General features: G+C 39.7%; 1 protein-coding gene across 2 annotated transcripts in view; it reads left to right on the top strand.

Annotated features, from left to right (window-relative positions):
* LOC118229065 (keratinocyte-associated protein 3) overlaps positions 1–21845 on the top strand; it is a 37694-nt gene that overhangs the window by 4395 nt on the left and 11454 nt on the right. The window contains exons 6-7 of one of the 2 annotated variants that reach the window (XM_035420736.1): positions 13086–13191; positions 13546–14120. In XM_035420736.1, coding sequence (XP_035276627.1) covers positions 13086–13172 — 87 coding nt within the window. In that variant the 3' untranslated portion in view covers positions 13173–13191; positions 13546–14120. Of the gene's footprint in view, positions 1–13085; positions 13192–13545; positions 14121–21845 lie in introns of those variants that run through there. The other variant, XM_035420735.1, reaches the window with a different exon arrangement.

Here is a 21845-nt window from a genome sequence, read left to right as displayed (position 1 = left end):
CTCAATAACCGGAAGTCAGACAACAAAGCAGTCGCATTAGTACACTCGTCTATGGAGAAGGCGCCAGAATTGGTAACATTGCAAGCTTTCAGTAAGAAATTTTGAAAGAAATCATGGTTTATATTTAAACATTGCTGTTATGCGACATGCAATAGCAACAGTCGGTACGCAGACCGACCGTTTATGGCGGGTGTAGGATTTATAAACTTCCCTAAACCCAAGACGAAACCGGAGAACAGCCAAATTTTCTCCTGGAAGAAGATTTGGAACTTTAGAGCAATCGTTTCAGGCAAGCTGGTTTTCAAAGTGGTGGAGGCCACTTTTGGACTGTGCTTTTTGCTTTTTCTGCTACAAAGCGTGAGAGTAAAGGGGTTCCAGCACATTGATGGAAATTTTGCTTACAACGGGAGGATTTTAAAATTGGCATAAAGTGACGACAAAATTTGGCCAGCATAGAGTGCTTTATCCCTCAACAACAAATCAATTACTTACTCCCTGATCAGATTGAGAGAGATCAGCAAATTGCCAGGAAAGTTTCAGAACTGCTTTTTAGATCTATCAAATTCCTTAGCCATTAATGGACTACCACTGAGAGGCTATTGGAACCATGATCGAGTTCACTGGCAACTTCTGATGTAGCAGAGGTATGCTTTGCCCAGAGCTCGTGAATGGCTCCAGTGAAGAGACAATTGGATGTCCAATACCATTCAAAACTATATATTGCAAAGCTTTGCACATGCAGTTAGGAGAGAAATGGTTTCTGAGCCAAGAGAGCATACATTACATGAACTAACGGGATGGCACCATCGATGTAGGTGAATCTGAAAATTTCCCTGTAGTCTGAGTATTTCAATTCAAGCTTAATAGCAGTGAACATTTTCCTTGAGCTCTACAATGCCCCAGATTACACTGCAGAGACTCTATTTTACTGCATCAAATATGCCTTTATGCATCTAAACTTTCCCAGTGAGTGCCTTGAAGTATTTTGTTTTGATGTGGCAAGTAGGCTATTTCTCAGGTGTCCAGGCTAAATTGATAGAACCATGCCCCGCTTCCCAAACCAAGTATTTACAAACTAACTATGCATGATAATAGATAAATACATGAGAGCACTAAGGTCAAAATGTATCTGTGTGTCTTATTATCTGGTGTATTTACAATGTTTTATTGCCTTAGAAAGGAAAAAGTAACAAGAATCTAACAAAAAGTTATTCAAACTGAGTGTTGTATCCTTGTGCACAATAGCAAATTCAGTTGTGTTGTAAGCCCATGTCATAACAGAAATAATTTTAAAAACTACTGCTTGTATTTCTATGCAGTAGCTTATCTGAAAATAATTCCTCTATTTATAGCTTACCTAAACCTGAAACAGTTTATCAGCTCACAAAAATTATACGTTTTGTTTAGAAAAAAACATTGCGTTGATGGTTTGTCTTCCATAGTTAGTTTGTGCTTTAAAAGTATTAACTCCCACAAGGTCCCAAAAATTGAAAGGGAGTGAATTAGGTGCTTGACAACCAGGAGGAACGGTATGTTGTCAATGGTCAGCCAGGGCAGCTGATGTTGCTAGTGTTCACGCTATGCAGATACAATGGGGTACTTATCTTACAGTGTTTTAGCCAGCAATACCATACAGGCCTTTCTACAGTTCACTTGCTTTAGTAACTACTTAGCTTACCATGCTTTAGCCAGCAGGCTAATAACAGTAAGTCCAAATCAGATCCTACGTCAATAACCACATAGTTACGCATGCTTAGCGTTGGTTGGAATAAGTACACATGACACACCTGACACCAATGATGCAAACGATTTCACAACTTGCATCACCTTACTTGAGCACCTTTTATTTTTAAATGCAGGCTGAGTGTTGCACAAACATCTTTGAAAAGCCTATCAATGGTGTATGCTATGTAGAAATTCACCTACAAAGGACAGAAGGTGACTTATTTCTGAGCAGTTTTTCACTGAAGTGCGAGAATGAGCTTGCATGACCGAGTTGGGTTCTTCCTTCAGCCGCTGCATGACTCTTGTCACTAAAGACAATAAATTGGCAAAATGTAAGCAACTGGCATATGCCTATGGGATTTTTTTAGTATCTGCACTGTAGGGATTGCAAATAGCACTTATGTCATTAAATAAATGATAAGGAATTGCTTGTGTACTACTGTGCTGGAGCGGAGGCCCGTCAGACTGGTCTTTTATTTGTTTCCTTCAATTTGTTCAAAGTTTGAAGGACTCAAATTAACAAGTTGAACTCATTGTGCTGAATGTACTGAATGACTCAAATGAACAAAATGTACTGAATGACTCAAATGATGCAAATGAACTGAATGACTCAAATTACTCAAATGAACAAAATGTATTGAATGACTGAAATGAACTGAAAGATTAAATTGGTACGAAAACTTGAGTTGCCTACTGAACAACTCGTTGAATGTATGGCAAAGGCCTACTAATGCCTTGTGCGAGCAGAAGCGAGACAAACAGAACCAGGAAATGCTGTATGTTCGGTGAAAGAAGTGTTTAGATTTGTGAAAAATAATGTCGCATGGATGTTTATAATGACATTAATCACAACCTTGATGACAACTTTAACTTTTTAAACAGTGTTATGGGAGCATATTCTCCGCTTTGGTAAAAAAAAAAAAATTAGCATGGGTATTTCTTTAAACAAAACCCAATGGATGCAGCCTGTCAGGCTATATAATTTCATTTGTTCTTAGAAACAGCATTTTCCTTAATTATATAATATGAACAGATTGGAGCAATTTAATTAGACTGGTTTGCAATTGTTATTAACTTCTTAGCATAATCCCCCTAGTGGTCGGCCGGCGTGCCTAGATTGCTCAACTCATTGCTCCTGCAACCAAAGTATGAGTTGAAAACAGAGACTCTGTGTTCTAGTTTCATTAGTAGACGATACACGGCAACTATGCCAATACGGTGTTTTGCAGCGCCGTTCATTTATCAAGCACCCCCTCCCTGCAGTCTCATCTACAACACACCCCCCACCTATGACATATTGGACAATATTGTCTAACTGGGCATTCACAGAAATATTCTTTCAAGGCTCAAAAATCGTATTCCGTCACAGCAACAAGATAAATCCAACAATAGGCCAAAGATATGCCAATACAGCAGTGAAAATGCTGCTTATTGAATAACAAAATAAACAAGACAATTAAAGAAAGAATTATACCATGCCTGGGACTAAATATTGAATAAATGTACAAACTTACCATTGGTTTTACACTGAGATATGTCCCTTTTGAGACTGAGTGGTCATATATTGACTTGGATAATCCATTTGTGAAATATACGCGCACACGCCTGGGTACCTTCCAAACTAGCTGTGCATAATACCACACGTTGTTTACGGTGTTGTCACCCTTTTTGGCAGGCATACATCTCCAGGAGGACTTTCTGCTCAAGCAGTCTCGGGATGATACTTTACGCTTTGTCTGGCTTGATCAACAATTAATTGATCCAATAGGTGACAGAATAAGCTTTCTAATGATGTATAACATGTCTAATTTTGCTTTTGGAATAGTGTTTTATAGCTCAGCGTAACCAAAAGTTTTCTCATAATCACATTCACTTATGTCATTCACTCGGTGGTAACAGTAAGACACTGCACCCGACGAAACATTATCAATGATTTTTGTAATTTATTCAAAAATATTATTATTATTGAGGACTTCTGAGTATAGCTATGCGATATGTTTGCTGATAGACCTAGCTGACACCATTTACTGGAGTCAGACAGAACAGGAGAGGATGACAGGATTGATGTACTGTCTCTGTCTCCTACTTCCTTACTTATCTACTGAACACAGATAACACTTCATCGCTATGTAAGTATTACTGCTCAAAATATTTCGGTTATATACGTTAGTTTTTGAAATTGAGTGTCTTTAAATAGGTGAGTGGTATTTTATTATGAGGATATTTCACACTGTAATGTAAGCGTTCGTTGTTAGCTTAGTAGTTTTTGTGATGCATGCAACAGTGATGACGTGACATTGCCAAGACGTGGTGGATGGTTAAAAATTGTCATCCCATACAAGAAAACATTACATACTGTAGAGTACAGAAATACATATGAGTTAATTATTGCACATTTAGGTACTGTACTGCATTGTGAGACAATGTTTCTGCATTATTTTAAAATCTGATGTCAACGTTTCATCTTAAACCTTCATAAGGGGCTCAATGGACAAAAAGCATTTTATTCATTTTTGAAGAGATTCTGGATATGTTTCTGGACCCCTAGATATTTTAGACCACTGTACTGATGGAAAGCTTGTAATTACCACTTGAAAATGATGCAAAACTGAGTTTGTAGTGAAATATGTGAATATGTTTGGAGACACTGGGTACACTGCTTAGTTTTTGCTTCATAGAACTTTAGCAGTTCTACATAGCCACCCTTAGATTTGATGAACTTGTGGTCCAAGAGTTTTTGATCCGGGACATGTATAGTTTAACCTGCTGTATATGTGGGATCTCTCAGTATTTCATTGCAAACTAAAAAAGAGCAAATTCATTTTTGATTTTTTGCCAAGACAATTGCATTTGTGGCACTTTAGTTTATATTCATAATTTTGGAAATAATAATCTAACTTGGTATTGTAAATGGTATAAATGTCTTGCTTCATTTAAGCCATTTTTCAAGTCTCTGTGGTGTTCACATCTGGAGTTATAAAGCTTTAAATAGGGTACGCCTAAATGGGCAAGGATTGGCCAGATTTGCCATGTGCGCTAAGGGGTTAAAATCTGATTTGCTAGACTAGACTCATGTGAACAAAACGTATATCTGTGGATTTTTTGTAAATTGTGTCACACAGATTGTCTCAAAAATCCATGAATAAATCCAAGCGACAGGAAATGCACAAATGTGAACCGGCTACATTTATTTGTGGATCGGCTACATTGATTTGTGCATCAGCTGCATTTATTTGTGGATTTATTGGAAACAGTACTACACAGCGGCACTGATTCCAGTTATCGCATTGCGTAGTCTACTAAAACTAACACAAGGCGATGCCCACGTGCTCTTTGGTCTAATGGCCCGATGAGGTCTATCCCCAACCGTTCAAATGGGACCTCCATTAATGGTAATGTTCGCAACGTTGCTTTTGTTGTAGCCACAGGATTTACTAACTGATAATCGGGACAAGATGCACACCACCTCTGCACTTCGCCCATTATGCCTGGCCATTAGAAGCAGGCCATTAGCCTACTCAGGTGACCAGCCATCGCATTTCCCGATGGCTCTTCGGTACCAACAACTGGGTGTTTTTCTTTCTGGTTTGAGTGTCACAACTCACTCGGTATAGCCTATCTTTAATAATAGAAAAATAAGGGTGAACTAGAGCGGTGCCAGGGCATGCCCGGTGACCATCAATAGCTATCACTTGGTCAAAGGCAAAGCGTAAAGTATCATCCTGAGATTGCTTGAGCAGAAAGTCCTCCTGGAGATGTATGCCTGAAGTCAAGAAAGCTCTTGCGAGGTTCTCCTGACCCCGCCTCTCCCTCAGCAGCGTCGGACAACCTTGCGTCACCACTGAACACATCACATAGCTTTCAGATTTCTATCAGTCTTGATCGCTTCCCCATGTGCCCTTTCATTATATTATTAAACCCCGGCCAATCAATACCCAATAAAATGGGATGCGACAGGCGGGAGCTAATCACGGCCTTTACTCTATGCTTTTTCCCCCGTGTCGAATTTCCACTGGCACCACTGGGTAATTGTGAATATCCCCATGCACACGCCTTATTGACACCCACAATGCTTCCACCAATGTCTTGAGCCGAACCATGCTTTGGTGAATCATGGTTTGTTTACACCCCGAAAAAAGCAAAGCCTGGCATGTACCCCCTTGAATCCTTTCCGGTATCCGGTAAATCCCCTCCTGACTAGGGGAGAGGGCTGGCGGGCCAGCGACCCACACCACTTGCCCCACTTCCATCAGAGGACAGTTCCTGCGGAAATGGTTGGGCTGCCCACAATGCCAGCACTCCCGCCCAGGCGTCTGAGGAGCCCTCTGGGTGTCCGGCACTGCAACTACTGAGACCAGGGGCTCTGGGGGAACTTGGAAGGGGTTGTGGAGAGACAGTACAGATCAGTACAGTCCCCTTTCGTATATATTGGTATTATATCATAGGGTGGCAGTGTAGTATAATGGCTAAGGAGTTGGTCTTGTAACCTAAAGGTCGCAGGTTCGATTCCCTGGTAGGTAGGACACTGCCGTTGTACCCTTGAGCAAGGTACTTTATCTGCATTGCTCCAGTATATATCTGGCCGTATAATTGGATACAATGTAAGTCACTCTGGATAAGAGTGTCTGCTAAATGCCTGTAATGTCATGTAATATTACCTTGCTTCCTCAGGTATTTCTTTAGTTTCTAGGGACGGTCTAAAAATACCTGCCAGTGGTTTAAAAATGATCTCCGATAACTCTTTGAGTACTCTTGGGTATATGCCATCAGGGCCTGCTGCTTTATTTGTCTTTAGTTTAAGTCATTCATCCAGTAAATTTTTATCCTCTATTTCAATATTTGATAAGACATCCTGAATACTGAATATGGCTTCCGGTCTTTTAGTAACATCTTCTCCAAAACTCTGAACAAAATAACTATTTAAGGCATCAGCAACATTTTATTCTTAGAAAACAATGCTCCTTCTTCATTCCTGATGCACCTGATATCCTCTTTGACTTTCCTTTTCCTACTATAGTATTGAAAGAAACGTTTAGGATTACTTTTTGCATTTTGGGCGATTTCCCTTTCAAAGAGCCTCTTGGCTTCCCGTAGTTCTTTTTTAATCTTAGCACGCATATTACATTATTCAGCCTTATTACTCTCAGTGCTGTCATTTTTGTATATCATATACAGTTTTTTCCATCAAACTCTCTTGTTTGGCTTTGTTCATTCATTGGGGAGTGTGCTTCTTCAAACTTACGTTTCCCTCCCTTTTAAATAAATTAGCATTACACTTCAAAAATAACCTTTTTCAACCTTCTACACTTTTCATTCATAGACTTGCAGTTAACAAGTTTCACCTGGTCAATATTACTTCAATTTTCTTGCTTCTTGTTGAAATTGGCTCCTCTAGAATTTAGAAATCTGGCCATAAAGTCAATGTTAATTTGCCATAATACATCAAATCTAATTGCAGAATGATCGATAGTCCCAAATGGCTCAATTACCTCTATGCTACAAATTCTGTCCAGATCATTACATAGCCCCAGGTCCAGTATTGATTTCCCTCTATCGGCTGATTGACATGCTATGCCAAAAAAGGTAATTTATAACATCTAAAAATTCTTTCTCACTTTTTCCTTGTCCTGTCATTATTTCCCAATTAATAGCAGGGTAATTGAAGTCACCCATAATAATAGTCTCACAATTACTGACAAGCTTTATTTTTTATTTTTCCAAATAGTGTTTAATTCACACTACTGTCTGAAGCTGGCAGCCGGTAACACACTCCTACCGTAAGGCCCTTTTCATGTCCCCCAATGAGCTTTATCCAAATATCTTCACTAGGCATGAACTGGTCAATTTCTGGAATTTTCTGCACATTAAAATTTTCTTTTACATAGAGAACTACACCCCCACATCTTACTGGATCTATCCTTCCTAATGAGTTTGCACCCTTTTATATTATATTAATCTACAACCTCCTCCCCATGCCATGTCTCTGTAATCTCAACTATGTCAAAGTCCCCACTATTCATAGCAGCCTCATGTTCCAAAAATGCTTCTAGCATTTAAACAAAGACATTTCAGATTATTACTTCTAAATATCCTCTCCTGTTCCCTCTCCCCCCGCCATCCCAAGCCACAAATACTACAACTTTGCTTTAAATAGACTTCATTAGTGTTCACACTATTATAGGAAACCCTGACAGCTTCCATCCTAGCACTCTGCACTTCCCTTCCCTTTTCACTTTCTAAACCTCCCTGCCAACTATGTCCCTAGTTTAAATAATCCTGTGCTACCTTAAGCATAAGATGGCCCAGTACAGCAGTACCCCTCTGGTTCAGGTGCAGCCCATCGCGCTGCCCAGAAGGAGGCACCAAGACCACAATATAAAAACATGCAGGTGTCTCCGGACAACTAGCAGCATAAACCAGAGAAGAAAAATAAATAAATAAATAATCCACTTTTATCTATCTAACATTAAGTGTTGAATAACTTTAAGCCATGGTTAATCCATGCCATTGTCATGAATTAATGATGGACTCCTGTGTTATAATTTTTCTTTCATCTGAGCAACACAAAGTCATTTTACCGCTGTGAACGGGATCACAGGCTTTATATAGTCTTCCCTGGTTTTATTTTGTTTAATAAAACTTCAAGATACTCTTGTCATTATTACTTAGTTAATGAATAGCCCATATAAGCTATTTAGCTACAGGTTTAATGAGACATTAAAACAGCCCCACAATAAATGTTTAGGCAATGTTTTCATTCTGATTGATGAAAATTCAAACAAATGCGAACAAATTCTTTAAATGAGATTCATTCTGGCTCAATTTTTTTTAAATTACAGGCCAACTCCCACCAAAGAACGTCTTGTGAGAAACGTCTGATCACTAAATCAATATCCTTGCCTTCCATTGCAGCTGTAGAGTACTGAAATTGGCAGTACACCCTGTGCAATGTGCACGGCTCTTAAAGGGAATGAAAATAGGTTGTTTGCTTAGCTCTTAACAAATCCAGCTGCACCACTCCTACTGGTAATATATTTCGTATAACGCAGCCCTGTTTCCAGGTGCACCCCACATTTTGTGCTGTGCCTTCCTCACCTCTGGTTTGAAAATGCCAACATTCACTAGCCATACCCAGTGCACCCATGTGCCGTGCCATTGACTGAGCCCATGTTTTGTGTGACATTGATTCTGGAAAATAGAGCACTAAGTGTCACATGAAAGTGTGAAATACAAATAATTTATGGTGAAAATAATCTGCAAGTGAGCTGCGGTACACTTAAAAATTGTGCTACACATATGACCTATGGATGTTGAAAAGTACAGCATGAATAAAATGTATTATTATTATTATTATTAGGGGTCCAAGCAGCGAAGCTGGTGGAACCCTATTGCATCTGTTATGATTATTATTAGGGGTCCAAGCAGCGAAGCTGGTCGAACCCAATTGTATTTGTTAGGATTATTAGGGGTCCAAGCAGCGAAGCTGGTGGAACCCTATTGTATTTGTTAGGATTATTATTAGGGGTCCAAGCAGCGAAGCTGGTGGAACCCTATTGTATCTGTTAGGATTATTAGGGGTCCAAGCAGCGAAGCTGGTGGAACCCTATTGTATTTGTTAGGATTATTATTAGGGGTCCAAGCAGCGAAGCTGGTGGAACCCTATTGTATCTGTTAGGATTATTATTATTAGGGGTCCAAGCAGCGAAGCTGGTGGAGCCCTATTGTATCTGTTAGGATTATTATTAGGTGTCCAAGCAGCGAAGCTGGTGGAGCCCTATTGTATCTGTTCGGATTATTATTATTATTTTTTTTTTCCCCCCCCGCTAAAAGTGTCTGAGGCTCAGAAACCATAAGTCCTAAAGCAACCAAATTTGGCAGGTGGGTTCCTATGGCCCCCCACTACTCAGGCACTAAAAACCACTTATTTCGGCCAGATGGTGGCGCTATAACAAAAGGTCATGCGTAAAAGACCATAACTCCCACACCATAAGTTAGATCAACACAAAACTTAATCGACCTATGCATCTGAACGTGCTCTACAACTTTGCTATTGGGACCACCTATGTCCGCCATATTGTTTGACCGCCATTTTGACTTTTTAGACGGGGCGTGGAAGTTTTCTCCACTAAAATGTCTGAGGCTCAGCAACCATAAGTTGTAGACCAACCAAATTTGGTAGGTGGGTTCCTATGGCCCCCCACTACTCAGGCACTGAAAATCACTCATGTAGGCCAGATGGTGGCGCTATAACAAAGGGTCATGTTTAAAAGGTCATAACTCCCACACCGTAAGTCATATCAACACAAAACTTCATCGACCGATGCATCCGAAAGTGCTCTACAACTTTTTTATTGGGACCACCTATGTCCGCCATATTCTTTGCCTGCCATTTGGACTTTTTTATTAGTTGGGGTGCTGAAGAGCTGTAGCTCCACATCTAAAGTGTTACGACATCTAGTAAACTTCTTTACGGCAAGCGGCTAGACGACATCCATGGCGACGCAAGTAATCCGACACCGTAGAGTCTAGACAGTGCCAGCCAGAGTGCATACTAGGCTACTAAAAGTTTGTTAGCAAAAGCTTTTTGAGAGGATGAATAATTACTTTTCTTGAGCATGGATCCATTTGAAGACAGTATCGCGTGAGTTTGTTTAGTCTTTGAATCTGTCATTATGCTGAGAAATAGCTAAACCATTTTATTGATAGTATTTGAGTTTCTGTGCAAACGCGCGAAAACACGCTGGTATAATAAAACGACGGTAATATAAATGACGGTAATACATATATAGTCCGCTTTGTTCCGTTGCTACCATAACATAAACTGTCTTGTGTCTACAGCTGCAGTTTCTCGCTGCAATTACTAATATTGAATATAAACAAAAGACGCAATTTATGCTGTAGTCTGCCAATGCACCGAGAGTTTGGCACTTTTCAGGGTTCCCCACAGAAATAACCACAACAGCCACAGACACTCAGCCCTTAAAAACATAAAATTCTGTACATTCTGACCCCATTTCAACAGACAGATTTCATAAACAACTTCACATGTCCACACAATAAAGCCCCAAACTAAGGGGATTTTGCGTTTTCTCCTTCTTTTTCTTCTCTTTCTTCTTCTTCTCATTCTTATTTTTCCTGCTGCCTATCCCACTAATAACATGTCTCCCCATTGGACATTTTACCGACACCCGCCAAATATTCACCTACACGACCCAATGAAAAACTCGCATACACACGCAAAATACCCATACCTTTTTACTCTGAAACATTTTCAATACAAACAGCTAGTCCGCCTGTGGCCTAGTAGGTAAGGTTACAGTCTTGGGAACACAGGGTCCTAGGTTCAAGCCCAGCTAGGAACGCGTTTCTTTAACCTGCTTTTACCCTCACTAATAATTGTCTACTACTTCTCAATTATTGCTTTTGCACCATATCTACCAGCCGTTCACCGAACGTATACGCTGCATTATGACGTACCGTCTGCACGTTCAATTGTTAACCGGCTACAATATTGCAAAGCCATATGGATTCAACGGGAGCTATTCTGTGCTTACTGGCCTGTGTTCTTCTTTAAAACCACGGACAGGTTTGCTAATGATATTTCACGCATTGCATAGCTATGTCATGGTGCTGTCCTAACAAAGTGACAGACTGGTAAACCTCCGGTTGAATGATTGAATCCCGCCTCGTCCTCAGGTAGATAATTTCCTCTTTTACACTAACGTTCTCTTACGCTTATATTTGCTTTACCAAAACTCACTCATGGCCACCCATATGCATTTCATGACGGCAGATGTATTCCTTTTATTAAAAAGTTACACCAGTTCACCGCTGTGCCATTTCTACTAACTACATTTCTTCACTTGGCTACCGTACAAAACCTTCTTATCAGCAAACGCCACGTTTCTACATTCATGTTACCTCGCCCTGTTCTCTATCTAGCCACATACAAACAATTACTACGTATGTACGTTCTGCAACTCCCCATTAAAACATTACATTTAAAATCATGATTCACTCATAATTATAACTACTAGTACTGAACATGAAAAAACACAGCAGTGCAATAGATTTCACACGTTACTTAACCCTCCACTTCAACGGCTAACTCTTTAGAGCGACTGTTATATATTCCGTTCGATAAGGAATATAAGCTCGCTCACGGTTACTCCATTTACTTCGCACTATACTCCGTGATCATGTCAACCTTCACCTACATGCCCATTCTGCTAAAAACATACTGTTTCAACTACGCAATTTCATAATTTAATCATAAGCTTTCTAACGATGTATAACATGTCTGATTTTGCTCAGTTTCTCAATGTCGTATTTATTATTGATGATTTGTCTACCCAGCAACTGCCAAGGCAAAATCCTTATAGGAACACTGCGGGGAATTTTTTTCTCTTCCTTATTAACCATTTGTTTCCAACACAAACTGAGCAGGGTGGGAATATTAATTTTGTATTAGAAACATTTCTGTTTTCATGTTTTTCAAATATAAATCAATACAAAATATAATTAATGAATGAAATTGGAATTAATACACTTCTTTAAAAGTAGATTTAAAAATATCTTTGGCCTTCTCCGAGGGCCTTGAGGGCCCTGACTGCTGTATACAAAGAGCAGATTGATTGTTTAAGTATCAGAGGGGGATTTTAGCAATATCAGTACCATCACTGAAGTGTTAATAGTTGTTTGACTTGTTGCGGACAGTTATTGGTTTATAAAATACCATAATCATCAACCTGGGGTGTCAGTTTCAACCCTCCTTTGGGGAAGGGAACTGCCTTACTATTTCTTTATTTCTTGTTATCTCTATTGGTTTTACTAATTGAGACTGGGTTTTTTAAATCAAATTATAATAATGCAATAACTGCATTGCTAAAGATTTTTTGACATCAGGTCTGTAACTACTTAAAATGCATAAAGAAACAGAAACATCTTCTGTAACTAAATAGAAGCATTTTCTGAATTTTCCTTTACACATCTTTCCAAACACACATCAAGATTTTGATAAGTCAAAGGTAACATTGTCATCATAGGCATTGGCCTTGCCTTATAAGTATATGTGTACAGCTAATCCATGCCAGTAGAAAGCATCCCACAGCATTCTGGAAACATCAGAATCCATTACTGTTGGAATACGGTTTGTTTTCAACGTTTTTCTTCACACCTTATATAAACCATCGACACAAGCACACACCTGGATACATGTCTGAATTGTGTATATACACATACATGTATGTACATATTATTTGAGATGAACATTTAGCATCATTTAGCGCCCTTTGGGTAGGTGTATAAGAGTGGTTAAGATCAGTTCTGCAGGACCTCATACCTATTCCCCTTTCCCTCAGCTTGAAGAAGAGGCCATGGCCATCAGAATGGGGACAGACTCAAATTTTTTCTCTCATCAGCTCATTGGACCCCAATCTGTTAACTAATGAACAAGAACTCTGGAAGGTAGGTTTGGACACAAGGTTTAGGACACCAGACTCAAATTGTATGTGACAGAGCACACCATGCTTATTTTATAAATCACACTGCAAACTGGATAATATCTGTGTTGTCTTGAAGCCTGCCATATCTTTTGTGAAGGGCTTAATTTGTACATTCAATGTAGATGACATTTCTAGATATCTTAAAATGTACATAACTTTAAGTTGATTTTATTTGGATCCATGCATTTATTTGTCATTTTCCAGTTTGGCTAGTATTACTGCAACTGATTATACCATGATTAGCATATTCTTACTTTGTTACTTTGAAAAGTTTTCATGTGACAAACATGATTCTTTCTCTCTCCCTTTCAATTAGCCTGTGTTCCCTATCTTAGAAAAACCACAAGACAACGAGCAGTTACATTTCAGGAGGACTTCTTTTGCCTGTAGATTTAGTCAAGGTTCCAAATCTGATTGTGTAATATAATATATTATAATATAGTATGTATGCTTTGCACACTCCTTGTCTGCACTGGCCATAGAAAAACTTCTTCATACAAGGATTTGAGACTTGTCTTCAATCAGAGGCAAATATTATTACAAAACTGCCTGCATGTATATGAGGCATTCGACCAGACATGTATTTAATCAGCAGTAAATCAGCATTCATACTATTTTGTTTTAAATGAATCAAATTGTCTAAAATGTTTTTATCGGGATGAGGGGAATGTGAATACATTTCAGTTCATTTTAATTTGGTCTACAGACATACATAAGATGCCTTCAGAGAATAACATTTCTCATTCACAAAACTGTTCACAGTTCCCCCCACCCTATAATCAGTATTTTGTAAATAGGCCTTTGGCAGCAATTACAGCAGAATGTACAGCTGCAGAACAGAATGCCCTTCTTGTGTTTCACTATACAAATAAAATGTCCCATTCTGTTGTTTCCATTTTTTGAGCTTGGTGACTGGGAGATTCACTCAAGGATTCTGTTGGGTTGTCAGAAGGGGAGTGGGAGGGTGAGGTTGTGCAGGAGCTAGAAATGCTTCTAGCCTCAAAACACTGTAAAGGTGCTTTTCCACCGTAGGGCCGAACTGTTACCAGGGCCGCTCCGTGCTGCTCAGGACTCGTGGGAACGGTTACCGTTTCTGTTTCCATCTGTCGGGCTGCTAAAACCAGGACTAGGAAGTGTCTAAGAAAAACTAGTGACGACAGCAAGTGACACGGTGAATCAGCGACGGCGTTCCGTTGTGTATAAATATGCGCCAGTTGTTGTCGTTGCTTTCCATTCTGTTTTGTTTTTGTTATGTTTCGTTGGCTGACGATATGGGCGAGGATTCTGTGTATTTTGGTCTGTTTTTGGTTTTTCTTTTCAGCGTATCCTCCACTGACCATCACTGTTGCATGCATCACAAAAACTATTACACTACTAACTAACGCTTACATTACAGTGTGAAAAAATCCACATTATATAATACCACTAACCTACTTAAAGACACTCAATTTCAAAATTTCAAAAATAATGTGTATAACTGAAATATTTTGAGAAGTAATACTTACACAGCAATGATGACATTTTATCTGTGTTCAGTATATGGAGACAGAGACAGTAAATCAACGATACAGTTCAATCCGCTTCTGTTTTGCTCCAGAAAACGATGTCAGATAGGTCTATCAGCAAATATATGGCTTAGCTATGCCCAGAAGTCCTTAGTAATAATAGTATTTTCCAAGAAATTACGAAAAACGTTTCGTTAGGTGCAGTGTCTTTTACTGCTACCACAGAGTGAATGCGTAAGTGAATGTGATGATAAGAAAATTTTCAGTTACGCTGACCTATAAAACGTTATTCCAAAAGCAAAATTAGACGTTATACATCGTTAGAAAGCTTATACTCTCACCTGCTGAATAAATGATTTGTCAATAAAGCCAGACTGTACTAAAAAGGGCGACAACGCCGTAAACGACACACGTGGTATTACGCACAGCTATTTTGGAGGGTACCCAGACATCACAAATGCGTGTATATTTCACAAACGGATTGTCCAAGACAATATATGACCACTCAGTCTCAAAAGGGACATCTCTACGTGTAAAGCCAATGGTAAGGTTATGTATTTATTCAATATTTAATCCCAGATATTGCAGAATGACATGGTATCATTTTTTAAAACTTTTTCTCGTTTATTTCATTATTCAGTGAGCATTTTCACAGCTGTATTGGCATATCTTAGGGCTATTGTCGGGTTTATCTTGTTGCTATGACGGAATACGATTTTTGAGTGGTGAAAGAATATTTTTATGAATGCGTACAGTCTGTGAGGTCACAAATTTTGGGCTGCGTGCGGACGTCCGCATAGGGGTCTGCGTGCAGCCCAAGTTGGGGCATAACACATAACACATATCACAGGTTTACACATTTAGCTACAGTGGGCATTCGTGGGATGGAGGGGAGCGTTACTGGAGTTTCTGTGAGTCAATCTAACAATCAGATTTAAGCAAATTGAAAATTTTGAGCTTCATTGGCAGACATTCCAGCTACTTGTGGGCTTGTGGGCTTGGAATAAATGAATTCAATCACTAATTGCACACGGGTATCAAACAATAAAGTTTTTATTGAATAACAATCACATACAGAAGTAAACAAAAAAGTTCAAAAGAAAAAGTGCAGTCAGTGTTGTATCGAGTACTTACAGTTCGGGTTTCTTCTGTCTCCGTCCAACCCACAGCTACCTCTATGCTTATTCTGAGGGCAGGTTTTTTCAAATGAGGTGATGCAACCCTCTCGCCTAAAAGAGCACGTAATAAAAATTCACCCAGAAAAGGCGAGTAAAGACTTATACTTTTGCAGAGCCCTGAAGGAGAGGTTCATCAAACAGGGAAAAATCAGCAATCTCTTCTCCTAAAAATTGACTAAAAATGCCAGTGGTCTAGAAGCATCGTACAACATTTCGCTGCTGATAGCTAAGTGTGGGCCCCCATTCAACATAGGGGAAAAGTTGGTCCTTTCAGTAATCAAAGAAGTGATCAAGAACAGATGAAATGGCTTTTGACACTGAAGAGCAGTTGTGAAAAACAGTTTGCAGTTCTATAGAGAACTATTGCGGACAGCAATGCCTTTCTAATGGCCTATGTTTGGTTCGCCTTTTCTGGCGAAGCATGGGAGGAGATTCTGTTTGAAAAGTACCTGGAAACTGATGGCAAGGGGGAAACAATATTCCAGGCACTTAATGATTATTGCCAGGCGAAAAACATTGGATTTAAAGGCCACGTGTATGTGCAAAATATGACACGACTGCTCATTGGTTGGTTACGCGTGCGCATCATAAATTATTAAATTATTCAGTTTAATCCAGTTCAAACGATATGCTTGACCTGTAAGTTTGATATATTTGTTATAAATTAAAACACAAAAATCAATATAACCACCTCACGTCTCCATTCAATATGGGTGGGTGGGTTGGGGTGGTGGCGATGTACAGCCAAACCTGAGCCTTGGGGTGGGGCGCTGGTGGAAAAAATGTTGAGAACCCCTGAGCTACAGTGTTAGCACGAGAAAATGAAACACCCAATGAGGCATTATTGTTGTTTTCCTTTAAATTTGGAAAAAATCTCAGCATGACTAAGGTGTATCTTCACCTAACTGATATAGATATGGTCAGTGAATCGGAAGAGGAGAGCAAGAGAGGCTACTCTGAGCCCAATGGTATTGATTCTTTCAAGGAGAATAAATACTGCACCAATTTCAGCAAGAGACAAGCCAAGCAGATCACACTTATTTATTAAGACCAAAAGAATGCAGATTAAACAAACACAGGAAGAGCAGAACTGGCAGAACTGGGGCCCACAAGTATTGATTGTATGCACCTTTTATACCCTACCTGAGGCCCATAATACAAATCTGATACAAAGTTGAGGACATGATTCATGATGAACAGCAGAGTGGAGCTGGGTGTAAAAATGCAAAGTAACCGTTTAAGAAACGGTTGTGGATTATGGCTGTCCTTGTGTGAATTTGTACAGTCTGATGAACGTGTACCGTTGAGCACTTTCGCTTTGCTATATATGTAAAACAATGGCTGTGACAAAGCGTGCGGTGGCGTAAGTATAAACACATGGGAAACGCAGCTGAAATATGCCCAGTGTATGTACTCACTGATTTCACGGCCACCCTACGAGCCTTGATTGACAAAATTATCAGCAAGCTCGTAGAATTAGAGCTCCCGAGGTCGTAACTTGTGTACTCTTTTGTCCTGCTCCTGTTATTTCGTCGAGATGCACTTTTAGTGTTTGTAAGGTTTATAAGGCATTTTGATAGGCTTATCTGCAGGTAGGAGTCCTCTTCGCCTTTTTGCTTAGCTACATCACTGACCTTATGTGAGAATTGGAAGTAGTAGAACCGAAGCACTTGATAGTGGAGAATAGGAGCAGACGCATGTGTCCCATCAATCTTTGCATATGATAAAATAACAATAGTACGAGAGAAATGATAAAATTGAGTTGTTGAAACAAAATTTTTTTAGCAGAATGGGCATGTAGGTGAAGTTTGACATGATCACAGATTATAGTGCGAAGTAAATGAAGTGACTGTAGCGGACCTCTGATTTACAACATATAACGGGTAACCTTTGCTGCCACCACCTTTGTTTATCCGGTAAGGTCCGGAGGGGGAAAAACAATGACTGAAGGAAAACGTATGGCAAAGAATATATTTTATTTAGGCTACTATTAAAAAGAGCTAGTCACGGGATATAGTGGATTGGTATTTCCCCAGTAACATTACGTCTGGGCACGCACACAAGTGAGATTGCACTACAGATACACAAGTGAGGATGACAGCACTACAATAATAATCTGCTGGTATAAATACACCACACGAATACACTGCACACGTGAGTTGACTAAGGCCAACCGGGGAGAACACAATATAGACGGAGCGCAGACAATAATAAAAACCTGAATACAAACAATTAAGAACACATTCTAAAAGGGAGAGCAAGAGAGGGAATCACAAACACTTATCACTGAGCCATCGTTCAAACTGAACGACACGCCGCCAAAAAAAAACACAGGACAGGAGCACCAAGATCAGAACTCCAAGCCATCTCTCGGTTTTATCAAGTACCTCCGAGGAGCCCCCCAGGTGACATTAATTTACCTTAATTAGGCTGCGCCTAGGCTACGCAACCACCGATGTCATCGGCATTCGTTACATGACCGTGATTGAGATGCGTTTCCTTATTGAACGGTATATATAACAGACGATATAAAAAATCATTTGTTAAAGTGGTGGGTGAAGTAACGTGTGAAATGTGTAGGAATGCATAGGAAATCTATTGCACTGATGTACTTTTCTTATGTTCAGTACTAGTAGTTATGATTTTAAATGTCATGATTTTAAATGTAATGTTTTAATGGGGAGTTGCAGACAGTGCATACTTAATAATTGTTTGTATGTGGGTAGATAGAGAACAGGGCGAGGTAACATGACTGTAGAAATGTAGTTGTATCTATCAGTTAAACCTGATGAAGTTGTCCAGCTGTCAAAGATCAAAGCCTGTTTTATAGACATAAAGGAATGGATGACCCAAAAATTTATCTTGCTAAACTCCAATAAGACCAAGATAATGGTAGTTGGGCCCAAGTCCCTGAGATGCAAACTATCTGACTATATGCTTAACATTGATGGAATCTCCATTACTTGAAGTGCTGTAATCAAAGATCTTGGTGTTACCTTTGATCCAGATCTTGCATTTGATATACATATTAAAAACATCTCTAGGGTTGCTTTTTATCACTTGAGAAATATCTTAAAATTTCGGAAAATACTGTCCTTACATGATGCAGAAAAGCTAGTTCATGCTTTTGTTACTTCAAGATTAAATTACTGCAATGCTCTTTTGTCTGGATGTGCAAATTCCTCTCTGAAAGGGCTCCAGCTAATTCAAAATGCAGCAGCTCGTATTCTCACTAGAACAAGGAGATTCGAGCACATCAGCCCAGTGTTAGCATCGCTTCACTGGTTGCCAGTTAAATCCCGAATAGACAATAAGATACTACTTCTTACCTTTAAAGCCTTATATGGGCTTGCCCCTTTGTACTTAAATGATTTACTTCTTTCTTATATTCCCTCACGAACGCTCCGTTCGCAGGCTGCAGGGCTGCTTGTTATTCCAAGAATAGCTAAAAGTACCATAGGTGGTAGAGCCTTCTCCTTTCGTGCTCCCCTCCTGTGGAACAAGTTGCCTGCCCATGTTCGGGGCGCAGACACTATCACCTTATTTAAAGCTAGGCTCAAAACGTATCTCTTTAGTCTCTCCTATATTTGAGGGGCAGGAGTGGGTGGTGGGCATAGCTATAGAGTCTCTGATGGACTGAGCGGTTAGTGCTGTGTTAAGCTGAACCGGTCATGGTCTGGCGATGACTGTCTCAAGCCTGTCCTCATGGTTGGCCCCTGCCTCTGTTTCCCTTAGCTATGCTGCCATAGCCTTTTTCTGCCAGGGTTTTCCTTATCGCACGGAGGGACCTCTGTCTCTTCTGCTCTGCTTGCTAATCTACCATTTGAACCCCCTAACAATGTTTTTTTTTCTCGTTTTCCTCGGCTCTGGGCACCTGCCCGGAGCTCTAGCTCAAGTTTGCTGAGCACCCCCCACTGGTCCAGAGCTCCAGCCCTAGACCAGCTAGACCAGCTGGGCACCCCACCTCCTGCCACTGTTGATTTTCCATAACAAACTGGTGCCTGCCCACAGCAGATGGGTTCCCCCTCTGAGTCCGGTTCTGCTCAAGGTTTCTTCCTGCTATCAGTCAGGAAGTTTTTCCTTGCCACTGTTGCCCTAGGCTTACTCTTTGGGGGCCGGTTCTCTGTAAAGCTGCTTTGTGACAAAGCTCCTTTGTTAAAAGCGCTATACAAATAAAAATTGATTGATTGAATTGAAATGTGGCGTTTGCTGATAAGAATGTTTTCTACAGTAGCCAAGTGAAGAAATATAGTTAGTAGAAAAGGCACAGTGGTCAGCTTGTGTAACTTTAAGAAAATCAATACATCTGCCGTCATGAAATGCATATGGCTGGCCGTGAGTGACTTTTGCTAAAGCAAATATAAGTGTAAGAAAACATTAATGTAAAATATGAAAATATCTACCTGAGGGCGAGGTGGGATTCGATCCTTCAACCTCTGGCTTTCTAGTGTGTAACTTTGGCAGTACATAACTATTCCATGTGTGAAATGTCATAGTCAAACCTGTCCGTGGTTTTAAAGAACACAGGCCAGTAAGCACTGCTGAGCTCTGTTTGAATCTATAGCTATTGAAATATAGCTTGGACATTTCTTGGGTGATAATAGAAGAGCTCCCTTTGAGTCAATATGGCTTTGCAATATTGTAGCCGGTAAACTGAACGTCATGGTACGTCATAATGTACATGTTCGGTGAAAGCCGGGTAGATGTGATGCAAAAGATGTTGATGTTTTGCACACAGACCTGAAAGTAGGAGGAAATGACCGACGCTACAACAAGAATGATTTTTTTTTAATTCAACAAAGCCTCAACTCATCTTTGCATGGCCCAGATATTCCAAGCAGAGCTACCGCTTCAATCAGACCAAGCATTTTGAAAACCGACCCCAATTTAGTTTAGGCTAGGTATTTTGTTGACGTGTTAGCCCGTAGCGAAAGTTGATGCAAGTACAGTGCAAAGTACGTAATTACAAACTAAAAACAATGTAAAAATACAGATTACCACATGTTCAGATTGCTTAATTATTTTTAAAAAATATATATTTTTTAACCCATTTGAACAGACTATACAGCAAATTTGGAATACACATTATGGCGTGCAGCCATAAATATAAACTTTTTTTTATTACAAAAAAAGTTCTAAATATGTGCCACTCAATTATTATTAAGTCTAGTGTATACAATTTTTTATATATAGGGTACAGGAAATTTTTCTTTGTTACTCCTGTTTAATTGATATCATTGATCTTAGTTTATACTATTTCTTTGTTTTTGTTCTGCAAGCAATTATTTAAACTGTTAACCCTGCATACCACTTTTTCTGCACCTCTGCACTTTGAACTGATGCACTTGTTGTACGTCGCTCTGGATAAGAGCGTCTGCTAAATGCCTGTAATGTAATATAATAATTGAGAAGTAATTGACAATTATTAGTGTGGAAAACACCAGGTTAAAGAAACTTGTTCCTGGCGGGGTTTAAACCAGCAACTTCATGGTCCATAGACTATAACATTGACCACTAGGCCACGCACAGACTAGCTGTTTAAACTTGGAAATTTCTTTGGTGACAATAGAAGAGCTACTGTTGAGTCCATATGGCTTTGCAATATTGTAGCCGGTTAACTGAACGTGTAGATAGTACGTCATAATGCAGTGTATACGTTCGTGAATGCCAGGTAGATGTGGTGCAAAAGCAATAATTGAGAAGTAATAGACAATTATTAGTGAGGAAAAACCCAGATTAAAGAAACTTGTTCCTGGCTGGGCTTGAACCAGCAACTTTTTAGTCCATAGACTGTAACTTTGACCACTAGGCCACAAACAGACTAGCTGTTAAGACTGGAAGGTTTGCTATTTCCCAGCAAACATGAGACGTCTGCCAGACGTGCAGATCATGTCTATTGCGTCGGTCGGTCCAGGACCATATCTGTATGTCTG

This window comes from Anguilla anguilla, chromosome 6 (assembly GCF_013347855.1).
Source record: "Anguilla anguilla isolate fAngAng1 chromosome 6, fAngAng1.pri, whole genome shotgun sequence".
NCBI lineage: Eukaryota > Metazoa > Chordata > Actinopteri > Anguilliformes > Anguillidae > Anguilla > Anguilla anguilla.
The sequence above is the reverse complement of the archived record's forward strand: the minus strand, read 5'-3'. Positions and strand labels throughout refer to the sequence as shown.